General features: G+C 42.5%; 1 protein-coding gene across 2 annotated transcripts in view; it reads left to right on the plus strand.

Moving 5' to 3' along the window:
- Positions 1-3,930: 3,930 nt before the first annotated feature.
- ABL2 (ABL proto-oncogene 2, non-receptor tyrosine kinase) overlaps positions 3,931-20,951 on the plus strand; it is a 62,937-nt gene continuing 45,916 nt past the window's right edge. Inside the window, exon 1 of one of the 2 annotated variants that reach the window (XM_088447220.1) lies at positions 3,931-4,493. In XM_088447220.1, the coding sequence (XP_088303346.1) occupies positions 4,301-4,493 (193 nt within the window). In that variant the 5' untranslated portion in view covers positions 3,931-4,300. The remainder of the gene's footprint in view (positions 4,494-20,951) is intronic. The other variant, XM_088447219.1, reaches the window with a different exon arrangement.

Raw genomic sequence — 20,951 nt, forward strand, 5'->3', positions numbered from 1 at the left:
CCAGTCTCTCATACCCAACCCATTTTAGCTGTGTGCTTTGGGGCATTATTGTATTGTTGTATATGTATTGTTGTATACAACTTCACAACCTCCATTTTGACTCACAACCCCTATCTAAATACCTCTCATTAGTATGAAATTTAATGGGACGGTCCTGATTTTTGGATGCCAAGGGGCGTGGTCTTTTTGGGAATTGATGTGGCTTCACTGGCCATGGTTGTTGTTTTGAGTTATTGATTTATATGAATCTGGTATTTGACTTGTCATAAATTTCCCAAAGGGCAGGTTGAGCCTTTCGACAAAATGCTAGACCTTCCTTGAGGGTCTGCATGACCCAGCCAAAATTCTGGCAATTCTAGACAATAAATGCAGAGCGCTATGGGTATAAATGATTAGTGCAATAACATTAAAACAATTGTTAAAAACAAAAAAAGATAAGTGTGATACTCATTTTTTGTGTTTACAGCTCTCTTGTGAAAAATTGCGGTTCCGGTGTGCATCCACGATGTACTAGTCTAGCTGTCCCTATACTCCTACCTAAAAAGCGGCAAAGCATTATTTCCACTTACTTCTTTTGTGTGTGTGCGGGTCTTGGTAGTGTTGCTCCTAATAAAGATTTCCAAGTCTAAAAAAATTACCATATTCTTTACTGGTTGTTGTTGTAAATTTAAGTCCAAATTTGTTATTATTTATGTAGGCAATAAATTCCTTTTTATAACATAAACGAAACAAATAGATTTATCACTTGAAAACACTAAAACCACATTCGCTAAATATAGACATAGAGATAAAAGCCTTTTTATAACATTTTAATATTCTTTTTTTGGAATTCTTAAACATTTTATTTTATATAGATTCATCCCATTTCCATATAGATTCATTTTAGTCCTCGTATAACGCAAGTATATTTTATATTTTTATATTATTCTAGTGCAATAACTATTAACCATGCCATTGCCGCTTTTTATGATGACAACTTCCGGAATTGAACTTCCGTTTTTAACAAACAAAGAAATACATTTTTTTAAAGCAAGCAGGAGATCTGCACATGGACAATACATATCCTAAACATGTGCAGATCTTCAAATATTGGAGTTGTACACAAACCATTGCATTTGCATGCAACTCTAAATCAGGCCCTAAGATGGTATTCATTAGGTCTTCTAAATCATTTTGTCCTTAGTGATGACAATGCTTAGAACTACCAATGTATTTTCTTTGATACTCAACCATTTGTAATAAAATAGGATGTCTCAGTATCATTTAAGTCACACTACTATAATAAAGTGGAATTACAGCAGTTTTCTGAAATGATCGTGCTGTACAGGTGATATGGTCTTTGAAACGTAATAAAGTTATTACTACATTTTTAATTTATGTATAATTACATGGCAATGCCTGTGTGAGGCATCTCACATAACCCATTGTTGTGCATAATTTAGAGGCTTGGTCCCATCTTTTGAAGATTTATCCATATATAGACCTACTGCAGTTATGGATGGGCATCGGAAGCGTGAAATCAGAATTCTAAATTGTGCTGCCATAGTTACATGTCTTGCAATGGCATGTAACCATTGCTTGGAAACAATTCCATGGTTGAACCATTGATAGTTTACTGGTGCGCATGTGCAAATGAGAAAACTAGGCTGCGCATGTGCATCCATTAAGTGACAGGAGAGGGGCTGGAGGAAGCCCAGCTAGTGAGGCTCCCCCCACCCTGACGTTATTTGGCGGCGTGCCATGAGGACACGCCTCCAAATAAAGTCACGTAGGGGGCGTGACCTATGTTAATTAGGCCACACACCCATTTCCGGTCGCGCGCGGCACAGCTGCACACGATCATGTTGGGGCGCACTGTACAGAGCCGGCATAGGGTGCTCCGACCCCTGGAGCCGGCACTGACCACTTGCATAGAATCAAATGGAAAATCTATAACCACAATAAAAAGAAACATTGATGCTTATGAACCATCAGATACTGATGTACCATCCCTACCTGCAGTGTTGCTTCATATTCTGTAAGACACCAACTATAATGTAAATGGCCATACTGTTCTTGGAATATTGGAATAATGTACTGTATGCCTCTACAATGCTACATTACCATTTTTTTTGTATTTGCATTTTAAATAGATTCATCAAATCTCTACTTTTATCCAATGTTTCAACCCAACAGATTTTTTTCTGTTTATATGGAAATTTGATCAGGAATATTGTTTTCACTTTCTGGATATTTTGTATCTGATTAAAGAGAAGTTTGATTCTGAGCGGGACAGAATTACCCTTGAAATAAAGTAAAATGTACTTTTCAGCTTTTTTTCTGTACTTTCATGGCATATAACACTGTATTTTATATCCAAATATCAGCAGGGGATTTACAGGAAATTGTGACAGTAAAAAAGAAAAAAAAACACAAGGAAAGCAGGTAGAGGACAGGAAACTGGACATTTTGAAGTGGAAACAGTGGTTGTGCATATATATATATATATATATAATCACATGAGCCCTGCCAGATGTAACCTACACAGTGCGCCCCAGATGGCTGCCTCGGTTGGGTTCTTTCTTGGCAGGATGAACAAATACGTGGATCTATTCATTCAGTGCATTTCATATTTCAAATGTTTCAGTAACCCTTATATGTCATGCTGAAATGCAGCACTTTTTGTGTATTTGCTATTCCGTTTTTAAAATGTACTTCCACCCCACTGTATGCTATACTGGTGTGCTATATCTCCACTGAAGTGCATCCTCCATGGGCAGGATGTACTTTACGTGGATCTATTCACACAGGGTATATCATACTGCCACACTTGTCACTTTTCCCATATATGCCTTGGGTCGTTGCATGGTTCATCACCCACAGTGCAACCTTAATAGTGCGCCCATCATGCTGCCTCACCTGGTACACTCGTGGATGGGATGAAAAATACACGGACCTGACTATTATGATGGGTCCCTACTCCTAGCGTCAGGACGCTGCAACCACACCCATTTTGTGTCATCTCTTCTAGGCGTAACCTATTCCACCCAGGGTAATCCTACATAGTGCACCCAAGACAGCTGCCTCATTTCGTACCTTTTGTGGATGGAATATATAACCCATGGAAGTTATTTCCCAAAATGTCTGCACCAACCCTGCAATATGCTTAATGTGCTATCTAGGTTTCGGTTGATCTTAATTATCTCTGTCTGATTTTCTATTTTTTGCAACACCAAATCCTTGTACAATGTACCATGTGTTCTGATGTCTTTACAGCGACCTTAAGTCCTAAGGGAGAAAAGCACTATATAAATAAAATTATTATCATATGCCCCTTCCTCCCCGTCTACCCCATCTGTGTCTCACCTGTTTGTCTGCCCTTCCCCTTTAGAATGTAAGCTCTTATGAGGAGGGCCCTCTACCCTCTTGTGCTTCTCCTTACTTTACTTTCATCTACTTCTTACTCCCACTAGGGCACCTAACACTTGGATGCTTATGCTCTGCTGCTTATGTGGGTGTCGTGGGCACTAATGTAGGAATGTATATTATCTATGTCCTTGTCCTGCATTCTATTGCATTGTACTGTAAGTCTTTAGTCACGTATTTGTTTATATATGTTGTAAGGCGCTGCGTTACACTTGTGGCGCCATATAAATAAATGATAAAAATAATAAGGCTGGCTGATACTAGGAAAAAAAAACCCTAGCCTAACAGGAACATGTCCCCTTATGGGCATTGCAGCTGATATCACGTGATAATAACATCTGGGCAGCGTTTCTTTGAGTACTGTAACGTTGCTGGCAAAGCATTATTCAGCGCTTGTGCTATAGTTGAACGAATCCACAGCACACGCAGCCCCTGCACTGGGCTCATACACTGTAAATGGTAAAGGAAGTATCAGGGGAAGCAGAGACAGAGTACAAGCCACAAGGGGGAAAGTCTCCACGCCGCCATCTTTGTCCAGGGCGTCGCGGCTTCATAGCGAGGGGGCGCTCTTGCAGCTTTCCTTTGGTGACAGGGGCCGCTCTGGGTGAGCGCTGACGCTTCTCGCTGGTTAATATGGCGGCGGCCTGGGCTGCGGCGGAGGCGCGGAGCCAGAGCCCGTGAATCCGGGACGTGAGAGCCGCAGCCCGGCTGGAGACGCACGGGGGAGCCTACGCGCAGGGCCGGGGATAGGGTGTGGCGGCGCTGCCTAAGGACTGCCCGGATCTAACAGCATCGGCCGCGGAAGGGATGTAACCGGCTCGCCACGGGCCATCCCTGTGGCGGCGGCGGCTGCTGCTGCTGCGTCGGCGGACAAGCAGCTAACGATAGGCCGGGGATGGGCCAGCAGGTAGGCCGCGTTGGAGGCGAGACACCTGGTGGAGGACCGCCACCGCCCAGGGGGAGCCGGAACACCGGAGGCAAACTCGGCAACCTCCCCGGAGCCGTGGGAACAGGAGTAGGTGGACGTCGGAGGGAAGCAACCGGGAGGAACAACCCGGAGACCGGGTTCAACATCTTCACCCAGCACGGTAATGGCCTGGCTGATGTCCTGTGTATTGGGCTATATATATATATATATATATATATATATATATATATATGTGTCACACACACGTATATATCTATATGCAGTATCATAGCTACATACACACACACACACGTATATATCTATATGCAGTATCATAGCTACATACACACACGTATATATCTATATGCAGTATCATAGCTACATACACACACACACACACGTATATATCTATATGCAGTATCATAGCTACATACACACGTATATATCTATATGCAGTATCATAGCTACATACACACGTATATATCTATATGCAGTATCATAGCTACATACACACACACGTATATATCTATATGCAGTATCATAGCTACATACACACACGCGTATATATCTATATGCAGTATCATAGCTACATACACACGTATATGTATATATATGCAGTATCATAGCTACATACACACACACACGTATATATCTATATGCAGTATCATAGCTACACGTATATATCTATATGTAGCATCATAGCTACACATACAGGTATATATCTATATGCAGTATCATAGCTACACATACACATATATATCTATATGCAGTATCATCAATACACACATATATATCTATATGCAGTATCATAGCTACACATACAGGTATATATCTATATGTAGTATCATAGCTACACATACAGGTATATATCTATATGCAGTATCATAGCTACACATACAGGTATATATCTATATGCAGTATCATAGCTACACATACAGGTATATATCTATATGCAGTATCATAGCTACACATACACATATATATCTATATGCAGTATAGCTACACATATATATCTATATGCAGTATCATCAATACACACATATATATCTATATGCAGTATCATAGCTACACATACACTTATATATCTATATGCAGTATCATAGCTACACACACACGTATATATCTATATGCAGTATCATCAATACACACATATATATCTATATGCAGTATCATAGCTACACATACACGTATATATCTATATGTAGCATAGCTACACATACAGGTATATATCTATATGTAGCATCATAGCTACACATAGGTATATATCTATATGCAGTATCATAGCTACACATACACGTATATATCTATATACAGCATCATAGCTACACATACACGTATATATCATTCTATATGCAGTATAGCTACACGTAAATATTTATATGCAGTATCATAGCTACACATACACATATATATCTATATGCAGCATCATAGCTACACATACACGTATATATCTATACAGTATCATGGCTACACATACACATATATATCTATATGCAGTCTCATAGCTACACATACACGTATATATATCTATGCAGTATTATAGCTACACGTATATATCTATACAGTATCATGGCTACACGTGTGTATATCTATATACAGTCTCATAGCTACACATAGGGCAGTAGTCAATTGTTTTAGTTCGCCCGATCTCTCGTCTAAAGTGACAGGAGATCGCTGGATGCTATTCAATTGATTCTAGATTATCTCGCACACAGAGGTCGTGTTTATCCACGTAAAATGGCTAACCCTGAAAGAAGTGCTATATATATATATATCTATCTATCTATCTATCTATCTCTCGGAGCTATTCAATTCAGCGCACTGCTAAGTACGATTAAGGATTTTTTCTTGCATCCCTCCTGGGATGCGAGCAGAAGTCCGACAAAAGTACATTTGTGATGCTGTTTTCTGCCCTTAGCGTGGCGGCAACAGCATCGCTCCGGGAAGTTTAGTCGGAGAATGCCCGTTCTCGCTACTAAACACCCTGTTTAAGGCATTCCCCGACCTAACAACGTGCAGAAGTGAATAGCTCCGTTAGCGCCTTCCCGGCGCTATTCAATTCGCGTTGAATTGAATCGAGACCATAGTGTGAGTACCTGTGACAGTATGTATAAATCATACCAGATGTGTCTAAAAAGTTTGGTGAATGGTCTGATATATCTGTATGCAATGCTTGCAACAAGGTCGCTCATACGCGCTGACATGCATGGACATGTCTTGACCTGCCTCAGTCGGGGTTTGCCCAAGGCCGCCACCGCACTGCCATTGCATTACACTGCTCGGGACACTCTATTGAAATGAATGCAATGGCAGTGCGGTGGCGGCCAGGTCCAGACATGGCCATGCATGTCAGCGTGCATGAGCGACCTTGTTGCAAGCGTTGCATGCAGATATATCAAAACATTTGCTGAACTTTTTAGACAGACCTCGTATATATTTTGCATTATGATATCTATACACTCCTGACTATCCAAGAATAGACAATATGACATATGATAGGAGTTTATGATTGGCCTGTTTACTGAAAACACCAATTTGTTCGGCCCTCGGTAAAGCACAATACGACACTGCAGGAACTTTAGACCAGCACAATTTTACTTCCAACTTACTGACGAAGGGGCGCGTTAAGCCTTGAAAAGTAAAATTGTGCTCGTCTGCAAAGTTACTGCGGTGTCGTGTTGTTTTACCGCTCAGCAGTAATACACCTTGCTATAGTGTGTTTGTATGTATATGTGTATATATACATATATATTTTATTTTTTACTACTCATTACAAAGGGCTTGTTTCACAGTATGAATCACAACTAGGATTTGCAGACAATTCATTCATCTTTGTGCTGCTGCATCTTTCTGTCTGGCTTCTAGGCACAGGAGGAATTGGTACATCTGGATTTAATAGCTGCATGTCATAAAGTAAGACAAGTACAAAGACTTGGAGGGCTAGCTTGTACATAACATGTTGTGGTGTTTTACATATCCTCGCCGGCCATCGCTACTTCCTATGTTTATACGCCCGTTTATAGAGGCTGTGAAAGGTTATCTGGTTCAATTGTTTTATTTGCTTTGTTTTTAGTTAGGTTTATTCCCCCACTAAAACTGCATTCTTGAAATGTCTACATTTATATTTCATATGTCCGTATTAATTCACGGAACAGTTGCTTGGAAATATGTGGGACGGAGTGGAGAGGAAATTTGGTGACGCAAACACCGCAGGAAATTGACGGCTTCACAGAAATATAAATGATGGCGCAACAGAGCAAAACTTGTATAGATTTTCTTTTAGGGAAAGATTATTTTTATTAGTAAATGATACAAATCACTAGATGCAGCAAGAGCATTATGAAAAAGTATATTTCCAAAGTCAGAACAGTTTCATAATGCTTCTCCAACACTGAAAACACAAGGCTGAATTCATGGAACATTAGTAGTTAATATTCTATATGGGTTCAGTATATTAGGTTGACAGTGAACATGTCGACATCCGGCATGTCTACACTGATGAAATGTCCACAAGGTCAGAATGTCGAAACAGTGTTTTTAATATGTCTATCCCTAACACTATCCCTTAAGCCTAACTCTTATGCTAATATCCACATTGTGGCAATATCAGCATTTCATATGTCAATGTTCTGTTTATTTTGACATTTCAACCATGTCAGCATTATGGGGATGATTCAATTCTTTTTATCGGACGCCTTAACTAATGGGCACTTGACGGAACAATTTAGTTGTTGCTCCGTTCGAGTACCTACACCGCTTATGCGCAGGGGCGATGAGAGTACGGCGGGGGGTGGGGGGCGGTTATAGAGGGGGATTAAAATTGCAGGGGCTTGCTAGAGAGGCCCAGCAGGGGCCCGGGTCCTACGCTGTTCCCTCCCTATTACCTGTTAGCATCCCAGCACATGCTGCTGTTTGCTGGGCTGCAGTGGGAGATTGCCCAGCAGCAGTCACCTCTGCCTGTGGGCGCCCTCCCTCTGGGTTTGCGTCGGGCTGGAGGGGGAACGACTTTTTTGCAGCGCCTGGCTGAGGCAAAGCAGTGCTGCAAAAAGGGGTTCCCCAGGTGGTGTGGCCACACCTACCACGATTAGGCCACGCCCAGACTGGCTCTCTAAGGTCCTGCTTATGCGCGCCCGACATCACCACGCAAAGCGGCTAAACCCAACTAAAGTACTGCTTTAGGTTCTGAAACTGCTGACTTCTCGCACATTTCTGCTCACCACCTCCGGAGGCGATGAGCAGAAATGTCTACTCTGCTCATTTTATCAGGCGCCCATGAGTTAAGTTGCACGATAAGAGAATTTAATCGCCCCTTATGAATCACGTCAACGGCGACAAACTGACTGCATACCATTCAGATACAGTATTCGGTTTTGCTTAGGCATTTCTTTTTTCCATCATTTAATTACAACAACAGGAATGTGAAAGCTCTAGCAGAATGTAGTCAGTGGAGCGATATTATGTATCATTTTCTCACCTGCGAAGGCTGCAAGTGTTAGACGCTAAGAGCAGGCTGCATTATGTAGGCATCTGCCACCTCTCTGGCCTCTTACATTTCTCTCCTCTTTTCACTGGTGTCGCACATCGAGCTGTTCTCTCACTGAATACTATAAGCAATTTTGTACTAATGAGTGATATGTACTGAGAGCAATAGCTTTCAGAATGGATCTATATCCTTGAGTGCTCAGGAATACAGTATCCATTATGCTTCATGGAAACTGGGAGATGGTCTTTTTGTTGTTGAGTTGGGAACCTCTTGCTGATTTATATTGAGCATTCTTCATTTGCAGCATGTTGATTTCTATTCATTTTTGAATTTCATGTGAAATTAGAATGTTTTATTAATATTGCTCACCTTTACACAAAGCTTGGCCTATTGCACTCTGAACTAAGTGTGCCATTTATTAACTTCCAATTATGCCACCAAATTGCATCTTTGTTCTTATTTTTCACCTTTATTTTACATTCACCTTCAGCTGGTAATGTGATGAATATAGTGTTTAGACACTATTGGCAGAATTCAATTATTTCCAGCCCCCTTTGCACCCGACAGAGCTATTGAATTGTTGCTCCTGTCAGGCGCGATCAGCTTGTGGCGTACCATTTCAGCTCGTAGCCCCAGGCAGGGTGTGAATGGGTGAAAAGTGACCTATTTGGACGCCCAAACCTCACTTTTCGCGATTGCGCCCAGAACTTTGGTCGGGGGTAGCAGTTTTACGCAGCTAAACCCAACCTCTATGGGCTCGATCAGTGCGATAATCGGCATCAATTGTAAAGCGCCCTGCAATCTCCCGTCACTTTAGATGGGAGATCAGGCACACTAAAACAATTGCATTTAGCCCTATATGGGATCTTTTATTGGGTATAAATAAATGTATTTATGTGACTGTATTTATAATGCATGCTTAAGCAATTGGTTGCTTTCCAGCTATTAAAGTTCCAGCTTGTTGCCTGTTTGCTGTAATGACACTGATTGCACTGGTAAAAACTTGGTTTCTTGTAAATTATACGGGCACCACTGTGCCTCACTATTTGCACTTATTCCATTTAAGGGCCTGATTCAGAGATGGACTCAGTGTTTCTATCGGGCGGAAGCTGGCATTTTCTTTTCAGTATGGGCAGTCTTTTCAAGGAACTTGAGCGCAAAGTCGCTGTTTTCTCTGTCTTGTTGACATGTGGGGAATTCAATTGTTTCGTGCTACTCGCAACTCCTGTCTAAAGTGACGGAAGCAAGTCAGTTGTTTCTGCTGATGGACGTGAGTGCCCATTATTTCTGCGCACACTCCCTTGAGATGGCATGCAGAAATCAGGGAACAGTCTGGCTTTGGATGTCCAAACACAGCGCACATAGTACTTTGCGTGGTATAGATGCTTTACGCCTCTAAAACCCGATGCATTTGGGAGCGCGTTAAGTAATAGGTGCACATTAATTTGTGCGCCCGCCAGCAAAAACAATTGAATATCGCTCTGTCAGTTAAGACCGGAGATCCGGTGCTAGAAAACAATAAAATTCCCTCCATTGCATATAGATATTTTCATTGACTTGAGCCAGGCAGCTGTAGATTTGAAATAGTGGTTCAAGTGGAAGGATTGGTGCTTGTGAGTTACAGAAGTGCCTGTATGAGTAGAGATTTCCAAAAGTTTGTGTGTAAATGTTTCAATTTTTTGGGTGTATAGGCGGTATATTGCCCTTAGCAACCAATCACATTTTAGCTAATATCTTCTATACGGTGCAAGATAAATAAGTAGAAGCCGATTGGTTGCTATGGGCAACACCTCCACCACTATAAACCAGCACTTTAATAAATATACCCCCAGGTCTTGCAAAGGTTTCATAGAAAAAAATGTTTCTATTTTCCATATTGAAGGACACAGTAGTAGACTGATTTTTCAGATAACAGAGAAATCCTTAATTGCCAATGTTTTAATTTCCAGAGACAGAACCAGGTTTGTGACCCTTTTATTCAGTACTAGAATATTAGACTACATTCGCCAGGCTGAGTGCCCTCCCCCTACACTTACCCTGGGCCCACTTTTCTGCAGTCCCTCCTCTCCGGTTACCTCGCACTGGGAATTAACGTAGGTTGGTTGGTGTGGTGAGCACTAGTCTGTCCCAAGTCAGAAATTCTTCATCTGTTTGGAATTATTATATAGATATTGAATGCCATGATCATTCGTAGGGGGGCATTCAATAGCTTTTTGCGCTTCCAAAAGGACCGATGCAGCTATTCATTTGTTGTTCCGGCGAGTGCCGCAGGTGCCCATAACTTATAGCGCTTGTCTCACCCAAACCCGTCTAGACTATTGGGCATGCTGCCGAAACGACCGTTTGGCCGCCCAAACTGCTATGTTTTCGCACATTTTTGCTCGCCACCTAAGGAGGGTGTGAGCAGCAATAATAGCAAAATGAATAGAAATGTAATTTTTCCAAATAGTGTTTATGCTAAATCTGTACTACAGTCAAGTACAGTTAAACACATCATTATGAGGATTATATTGTACCAAAGTCTACCTGACCGTGCAAGTGTGAGTTATTCTAAAATGCGGACAAGTATACACACATCTTGCAGTCATTTAGCTAAGGCGAGTACATACAGTTGTAAACAACTCCTGTCAGGGGTGGGTGTATCCACAACATTATTTGTGTATGTTGGATGTATGTTCATACTGTATTAACGTGTGTTTTAAGTTTACTGGCCTATTAAGTCACAAGGCAGCACAGCTCCCGTGAATATTGTTGTATCCGATGAAGAGAGGAGATTCATGTCCTTTCCAAAGCATATCTCTGAGGAATGTGGTACTCTAGCAGCTGGGTGTGCAGTCATTTCACAGAAACAGTTTTGTGCTTTGTGTATTTCTTATAAAGGGGCCTATCCATTAGGCGACCTGAAAATCTGAACGTCTAGCGCTCAGACCTTCAGGTCGCCGAGGTGCAGTGCTAGCACTGAACAGCGTTCACTGAACGTCATTCAGTGAAGGAGCCCGACCTCCTATCTCTGAACATGCCGAACCTGATGAGCGTCATCAGGTTGACGGGCATGTTCGGTAGACAGTCGGGGTCGGCAAGGACGCGCATCGCTGGTCCTTGCCGGCTATCCATTACCCGACTTTGTGAACAATGCGACCAGGCCACTTAACTGTAATGTTTACAAATCTGTTGGGCACCAGCAGCCTTTTCTACGATCAAGCCCATTTTTTCTTTTACATTACCTTATTTTATTTGTTATCAATACCTGCTCAATGGCCATGGTCATGGTCCATTTCTTGAACACCTTCTGCTTTACTGCGTAGACAGGACACTGCAGCATTTAATGAAATGTCAGTAACCCTTCTAAGGACTGCAAATATTTATTCTATACTTAATTACATACTGTTGTAGTTATGCAATTATTGTGCAGTTCAATAGATGACCGTAATCCCAAGATAAATATACTTTATTACAGTATCTGTTTGATTTTTTTCTGTTTTTGAAATAACTTAATGGCTCTATTTTGCTAAACTATTTAATATATATCCTTTTGACAATTTCTGTAATAAAGCAATGACCTCCATCTAGCTGAGGGGCTTGTCTAAGTAAAGGGCTTGGTTGGACCTTCTGAAGTCCAACAATAACACTTAAGGTGGGTACACACCTAGCAGATATATCTGCAGATGATGGTTGTTCATACACACTGAACAACCATCATTATCCTTCTGTAAAATGGTCTTGCTGGCCGGGGGATGCGTCACGCCCCGCGGCTGCCGCTGCTAGTGTACGCGCGGTCTGCTGATCACCCGTACACGCAGCACGATGGACAGATATATCTGCCATCGGCTGCGCTGCACAGCCGAGGCGATATGTCTGTGAACAACGTCATTCATAGACATATCGCTGGTACACACTGGCCGACGGGCACCCAATATATTGGCCGATCAATTGATAGGCCAATATATCGGCCAGTGTGTACCCAGCATTAGTCTGTCAGTGGATCTTTTTTGTATGTAGGCTGCCTGAGCCCTTCGGTTGGCTTGGACGCAATATATAATACCCGAGTGGCGTTGTGGTTGTCTGTAGCTGCTTTGCTCTCCAGGTTACAAAGTGTTTTATGATGAGAGGCCGGAATAATTAGCGAGGGCATGTTCTTGTGGCTCTGCAATACCGAGGGGAGGAATGCAGAGAGCTCCAGCCAGGATTCATCCTGTGTCCTCATTTAAAAGTTCACCAGGAAATCTCTAAAGATAAATGTTATCTATGGGCAAATGTCTATAGAATGATTAAATGTCATTTGCTAAAGCCACCTAGTCATAGAAATGTTCTGTGACAAACTCTTACATCTAAAGAGCGGTGTGGATGGAGGTCTGGTTAGTGTAGACCTCAGACCAGCTGTATGTACCAGATGCTCTCCTTTATGATTCACTGTACATCATCATTTTCTAGCACGGGGAAGTATCTATTTTCTAAAATCTTTCAAAGGGGGGATTTGAATTGTCTGGTCACGCCTGTAAGTTTTGGGCGCCCAAAGGGCAATATTCCGTTTTTTGACGATGGGGAGGAGTGCCGCCAGCGCCCATTACTTATAGCACCCGGGTGCACCGAGTTTAGACGCGTAAAGCTACTAGCCCCATGCACAGTAATGGGCGTCCGAAAGCCAGACACTTCTTTTTTTTTTTTTTTTTTTTTTTTTTTTTTCTTAATTTATGTTTGCCACCTCAGGAGGGTGTGAGCAGAAATAATGGGTGTCCAAGGCATATACAATTTAATATTTCCCGGTCACGGGCAGCCATTGTAAGCGCCAAAGGCCGTACTTGCCGCTGATTTCTGTTCGCACCTCAGCAGGAAGCAGACAAATCCTCATTAAGTGCGGGCTTTACTGCAGGTTGTAATCGAGTAGCCCTGGAAAGCTAGAAGCCCACAGCAAGTGCTGCAGGTAATCAAATTCAGCCCTAAATATGAAGGGGTTATATGACTAAGTCCTGTTAGATGGGGAGATCTTACATGACAGTAGCACTAATGAATCATTTACTTGAGGGGAGTAACAGAAGGCAAAGTGGATGAAGGAAGTTCTTATTTTTTTAGCCTGATGGACTTTTGAATTTGTCTTAAATGTTTGTTGGCTGACGTGGCAATAAGCACAATTAAAGTAAACTGTTTTACTTTAAAGTGGCCCAAATCACTGAAAAACAGACCAATAGAATGACTTGTATTCATAAAGTAATGCATTATACCCAAGTTATAGTCTTAAGTTATTTAAGAAGCCGCTCGCTTATTATGATGTCATTCAGATCAATGTGATCACATTTTACTCTAAAATTACATAGAAGGGATAGCATTGCTCAAATCCTCTGCATGTAGCCCTTGCATACTCCATCAGCTTAGCAACTTGTTGTTAAAAGCTTTGCACAATAGTGGTTTTGATGTAATATGGAGTTTGGTGGCCAGACGTGTTCTGAATTTGGTCAGAGATCTCAATGATCATGATGCAATTCAACGCAAATTGAATATCGCCAGGAAGGAGCTATTCAATTTAGCTGTTAGGTTGGTGAATGCTTGTTCTCGCGCCTTAAACATGTTGCTTAGTCGTGAGAACGGGCATTCTCTGACTTAACTGCCTGGCGAGGTTTCCGCTGCGCTAAGAGCATCGCACCAGGAGTTTTGTCTCATTTCTGCTTGCACCCCAGGAGCGGTGTGAGAAGAAATCCTTAGTCGGGCTTAACAGCGTGCTGAATTGAATAGGTCCGGGGAGCTCATTCCCGGCGCTATTCAATTCGTGTTGAATTGAATCGAGCCCAATGTGTGCATCATAATGCCCAATAATTGCCCATTTTTGAAGATGCTTTATAAAGATGGCTGCCATCGCATTCATGTACTTTTCTTCTGGCTTTGTTGCCACTGTCTACAAGCCCTTACAATGTACAGTCAGGTGCATAAATATTGGGACATTGACAGAATTTTCATATTTTGGCCTCTATTCACCACCACAATGGCTTTGAAATGAAACAAACAAGATGTGCTTTAACTGCAGACTTTCAGATTTAATTTGAGGGTAATTACATCCAAATCAAGTGAACGGTGTAGGAATTACAACGGTTTCTATATGTGCCTCCCACTTTTTAAGGGGCCAAAAGTAATGGGACAAACTAAACAATCCTAAATCTAACTTTCACTTTTTAATACATTGTTGCAAATCCTTTGCAGACAATTACAGCCTGAAGTCTGGAACGCATAGACATCACCAGACGCTGGGTTTCATCCCTGGTGATGCTCTGCCAGGCCTCTACTGCAAATGTCTTCAGTTCCTGCTTGTTCTTGGGGCATTTTCCCTTCAGTTTTGTCTTCATCAAGTGAAATGCATGCTCAATCGGATTCAGGTCAGGGGATTGACTTGGCCATTGCATAACATTCCACTTTTTAGCCTTAAAAAACTCTTTGGTTGCTTTTGCAGTATGCTTCGGGTCATTGTCCATCTGCACTGTGAAGCGCCGTCCCATGAGTTCTGAAGTATTTGACTGAATATGAGCATATAATATTGCCCGAAACACTTCCGAATTCATTCTGCTGCTTTTGTCAGCAGTCACATCATCAATAAATACAAGGGAACCAGTTCTATTGGCAGCCATACATGCCCACGCCATGACACTACCACCACCATGCTTCACTAATGAGGTGGTATGTTTTGGATCATGAGCAGTTCCTTTCCTTCTCCATACTCTTCTCTTCCCACCACTCTGGTAAAAGTTGATCTTTGTCTCATCTGTCCATTGGATGTTGTTCCAGAACTGTAATGGCTTTTTTAGATGTTGTTTGGCAAACTCTAATCTGGTCTTCCTGTTTTTGTGGCTCACCAATGGTTTACAGCTTGTGGCGAACCCTCTATATTCACTCTTGTGAAGTCTTCTCTTGATTGTTGCCTTTGACACATATACACCTACCTCCTGGAGAGTGTTCTTGATTTGGCCAACAGGGAAACAATTCTTCTGTCATCCACCACAGTTGTTTTCTGTGGTCTTCCGGGTCTTTTGGTGTTGCTGAGCTCTCCGGTGCGTTCTTTCTTTTTAAGAATGTTCCAAACAGTTGATTTGGCCACACCTAATGTTTTTGCTATCTCTCTGATGGGTTTGTTTTCATTTTTCAGCCTAATGATGGCTTGCTTCACTGATAGTGACAGCACTTTGGATCTCATATTGAGAGTCGACAGCAACTGATTCCAAATGCAAATGTCACACCTAGAATCAACTCTAGACATTTTACCTGCTTAATTGATAATAAAATAACAAGGGAATAGCCCACACCTGTCCATGAAATAGCTTTTGAGCTGATAGTCCCATTACTTTTGGCCCCTTAAAAAGTGGGAGACAGATATAGAAACCGTTGTAATTTCTACACCGTTCACCCGATTTGGATGTAATTACCCTCAAATTAAATCTGAAAGTCTGCAGTTAAAGCACATCTTGTTTGTTTCATTTCAAAACCATTGTGGTGGTGAATAGAGGCCAAAATATGAAAATTCTGTCAATGTCCCAATATTTATGCACCTGACTGTATTTCACAACAATTCTAGTGTATCCAACCAAATACACATCTTATAGGGGCATTCAATATGAAACGTTAACCTCGCCAGCGAGGTTTTCGCCGCACATCGGAGGTTTTGCCAGCGAAAAAGTATCGCGCGCGTATCCCCGTATTCAATTTGAAATCGTCGAAAATGGGAACCGGCGATACTTGGATCGGCGAAAAAAGAATTGAACTTTCAGGTATTATAGGAGCCCCCTAAAGATGTCCAGACCTCGGGGATCACTATGGGTACCCCCGTTTTTGCCTGCAGAAGAAAGTCAGGGTTTTTAAATAGCTGTGCAGGTGTTTTTTTTCCCGACATTGAAGAAATGATGCAGAAGAGCACTTAGGTTTTTTTTTTTTGGTTTTTTTTAAGTGGTCTCATCAAATTTGGGGTACATGAAAATGGGTACTAGCATATTTTTAAGTCCCTAAAGGTCATTTTTAAAAATTCTGCAAAAATGCACCTGCCGCTACTTTGCGCAATGAAAAAAACACCCGCCCCATACTTGGGGACCCCACCAGAAATTATTTTGTTACTTTGTTTTTTTTTTTACCAAATTTTTTAAGGGTGTCCCGATTTTTTTTTTAGGACATTTTTTTTTGAACATTTCCTTTTAAGGGGACATTCCCGAAACTACAGGCTATTTTTTATAAGCCTACACCCCCAAACCCCTATTCTGCATTTTTTTTCACTTGCTATAGTGCTTAGAAAAATTATCCCTGTTTTTTAAAAAATGACCCTTGACCCCATTTAAGGAAAAAAACGGGAATTTTCGGGAAATATGCCTGGGACCCCCTAAAGATGTCCAGACATGGGGGATCACTATGGGTAACCCCGGTTTTGCCTGCAAAAGAAAGTCAGGTTTTTAAATAGCTTTGCTAGGTGTTTTTTCCTGCCGCGGCTATTAGAAACCCTGACTTCAGGAGTCAAAAATGGGGGTACCCATAGTGATCCCCCATGTCTAGACGTCTTTAGGGGGGTTCCAGGCATATTTCCCGAAAATTCCCGTTTTAGTTAACCTGTAAAAAAAAGCCAAAAGCCAAACCAGCCCCAGGCTTGCCAGCCAGTGGTGGTTTTCTAAAAATACGGGGAACAAAATGTGTAGGGTTCCACCGTATTTTAGAAACCAACACCAGGCTGCAGGGACTAGTGCTGGTTTTAAATATAGGGGGCAAAAACGACGTGGGGTACCCCCTATATTTAAGACCAGCACCAGACCCAACCGACCGGGGTGTAATGCCACAGCCCGGAGACCCAATCATCGGGGCTCCAGGTCCAAAGCATTACACCCCAAGTCGGTCAGCGCAAGCCGGTGATCTCGGAGGAGTCGGGGACCCCCCAAAAAGGGTCCCCCCTCTCCCGAGCACCACAGACTTACGCTGAAGCCTGGGGCTCATCCCCATACCCCTGGAGCGGTGGGCATGGGGGTAATAGGGGGGCCAAATAATGTCACACTATTGTACTTCACAGTGGAACTACAAGTGCCAGCATGCCTGCCATTTTGCACTTGTGGAACTACAAGTGCCAGCAGACAAGCGGCATCTGTAATTTCACTGTAAAAGAAATAGTTAAAAAAAGACAAAACACACACACCCGTGCCCAGTATAAGTTTATTACATACACCTACCCATTCACACATACTTACCTTTACCAGAAGTTTCTGTCCCCTTCTCCAGTAGAAATCCTTCAAATTTGGCCCTGCAAGGAAGATTTCATACTCGCCTACATCCAGCGCTGGTCTCCGCAGTAATCCATGGGATTAAAAAAAAAAAAAAAAACAACGCATTTACCCGATCCACGCTACAAGCTATCTGTATGTGTGTTGCCACACATACAGATAGCTCCCGAATGGCCGCTGCCGGCACTTCACGGGGCATTGCAGTCCCGTCAGCCAATCAGCGGCAGCGCTCACTGTAGAGCGCCCGCTGATTGGCTCCGGCAACTGACAGTTCCCACGTGGGCTGACTCACCCACGTGGGAACTGCCAGTTGCCGGAGCCAATCAGCGGGCGCTCTACAGTGAGTGCTGCCGCTGATTGGCTGACGGGACTGCAATTCCCTATGAAGTGCCGGCAGCGGCCATTCGGGAGCTATCTGTATGTGTGGCAACACACATACAGATAGCTTGTAGCGTGGATCGGGTAAATGCGTTGTTTTTTTTTTTTTTTTTAATCCCATGGATTACTGCGGAGACCAGCGCTGGATGTAGGCGAGTATGAAATCTTTCTTGCAGAGCCATGTTTTTTGGAAATTCTACTGGAGAAGAGGACAGAACATCTGGTATAGGTAAGTGTGTGTAATAAACTTATACTGGACACGGTGTGTGTGTTGTCTTTTTTTAACTATTTATTTTACAGTGAAATTACAGGTGCAGCGTGTCTGCTGGCACTTGTAGTTCCACAAGTGCAAAATGGCAGGCATGCTGGCACTTGTAGTTCCACTGTAAAGTACAATAGTGTGACATTATTTGGCCCCCCTATTACCCCCATACCCACCGCTCCAGGGGTATGGGGATGAGCCCCAGGCTTCAGCTTAAGCCTGTGTTGCTCGGGAGAGGGGGGACCCTTTTTTGGGGGGTCCCCAACTCCCCTGAGATCACCGGGTTGCACTGACCGACTTGGGGTGTAATGCTTTGGACCTGGAGCCCCGGTGATTGGGTCTCCGGGCTGTGGCATTACACCCCGGTCGGTTGGGTCTGGTGCTGGTCTTAAATATAGGGGGTACCCCACGTCGTTTTTGCCCCCTATATTTAAAACCAGCACTAGTCCCTGCAGCCTGGTGTTGGTTTCTAAATACGGTGGAACCCTACACATTTTGTTCCCCGTATTTTTAGAAACCACCACTGGCTGGCAAGCCTGGGGCTGGTTTGGCTACTGGGGGGGGGGACCTTATGTCATTTTTTTTTTCTAAATTTTTACAAATTTTTTTAACAGGTTAACAAAAACGGGAATTTTCGGGAAATATTCTAGGGACCCCCCTCATGATGTATAGACATGGGGATCACTATGGGTACCCCCATTTTTAACTCCTGGAGGAAGTCGGGGTTTCTAATAGCCGCGGCAAGTGCATAAATGCGACTTTGAAGAAAGTGGTGCAGAAGAGCATTTAGATTTTTTTTGGGGGGAAAATAACTATGCCTAGCAAATTTGGGGTACTTGAAAATGGGGGTCAGCATATTTTAAAGTTGCTAAAGAGACTTGAAAAAATCGTGAAAAACCCACTGGCGCAAGGAGCTGCAATGGAAAAAAACCTGGGGCATACTTGGGGACCCCCCCAGAGTCAAGTTCGCTATTTTTTAACTTTGTTCCCCAACATTTTTTTTTTTGGCCTCCAAATTCAAAGTGCTTTTTTTGGGGTGTCCCGATTTTTTTTTTTTTTTTTTGACACAGATCGTTTCATGGGGTCATTCTGAAGAGTGCAGGCTATTTTTTTTTTTTTTTTTAAGCCTGCACCCCTAAACTCCAATTCTGCACTTTTTTTCGCTACCTATTCAGTGGTGAAAAGTTATCCCCATTTTTTGCCAAAGACTTTTCGAACCTGCGAAAAGTCTTTGAAATTGAATACGGTATAAAACTAAAACCTGCGATAATGACGTCATAGGTGCAATATTAACGCAAAAACTGACTTATCGCTCCCATATTGAATACCCCTGTATATGGCATCAAAAGTTGTATATGGTTAATGGAATAAATGGAACAGCTTAGGGTTTTTTTTTTTTTTTTGGTTTTGTTGTGTCTTTAATAGAAGCAATAATTCTTTAATGGTACTATTTGTAGTTTTGTCCTTAACAGCTAAAAAAAAAATTATAATATTTTTTTTGTTGGTAGAAGAAATACTGTGTGTATATATATTTATATTTTTTGTCAGGCTGAACTTTCTAAATACATCACATTAGCTTTTCATGTTGATATGGTTCTCCGTGTGTGTAAAAGCAGGAAGGACTGCTCCTACAGCCTTGGGGTAAGTTGCCGTCCTTAGAAGTAATGTGAAAAATGATCATAAATTGCCTGTGGGAGTTGTGTTTGAAGAATATGTAGAAGAGAGATGATTCATTTTACGTGGTTAGATGTTTACATCGCCAGAGCTTTCGGCAGGAGCCCCATAACTATACTGAGCCTGAAGCCTCTGCTTGGATTACATGACAGAAATCTATTTACCCTGTAGCTCCCTGATTGTTCAATATAGTTGCTGTCCTGTTGTAAACATTGGTGTTCAGCGAAGCCTGGAATTAAGTCATTGGCAGAATATGTATTATGTGGATGGTAAATACATGTAATTTGCTGCTAACTGAACTTCAGTTGTCTGCGAGATCATTGCAGGATAAATTGTTGGACATCAATTAGTTCAAACTCACTAAGTATGTAGGTTATATAGCATTGACAGAATGGAATGGGTATAAAATCCCGGCAGTCGGGATGCCTGCTGTCAATAAACCGACAGTGGCATCCCGATGCTCAGGATCCCGAGCACCCTCCAGAAGGAGGGCCAAAAGCGCCCTACCCCCACAGCCTGCGGGTGCCGTCTTCACCCGCAGGTCGGGAAATGTGCGGTGACCCGGTCACTGCCGGAGAATAGACGCCGGGCGCATGTGCCCCCAAGAGTGACAAA

Source organism: Taudactylus pleione, unplaced genomic scaffold (genome assembly GCF_031769625.1).
Source record: "Taudactylus pleione unplaced genomic scaffold, aTauple2 ptg000423l, whole genome shotgun sequence".
NCBI classification, from domain to species: domain Eukaryota; kingdom Metazoa; phylum Chordata; class Amphibia; order Anura; family Myobatrachidae; genus Taudactylus; species Taudactylus pleione.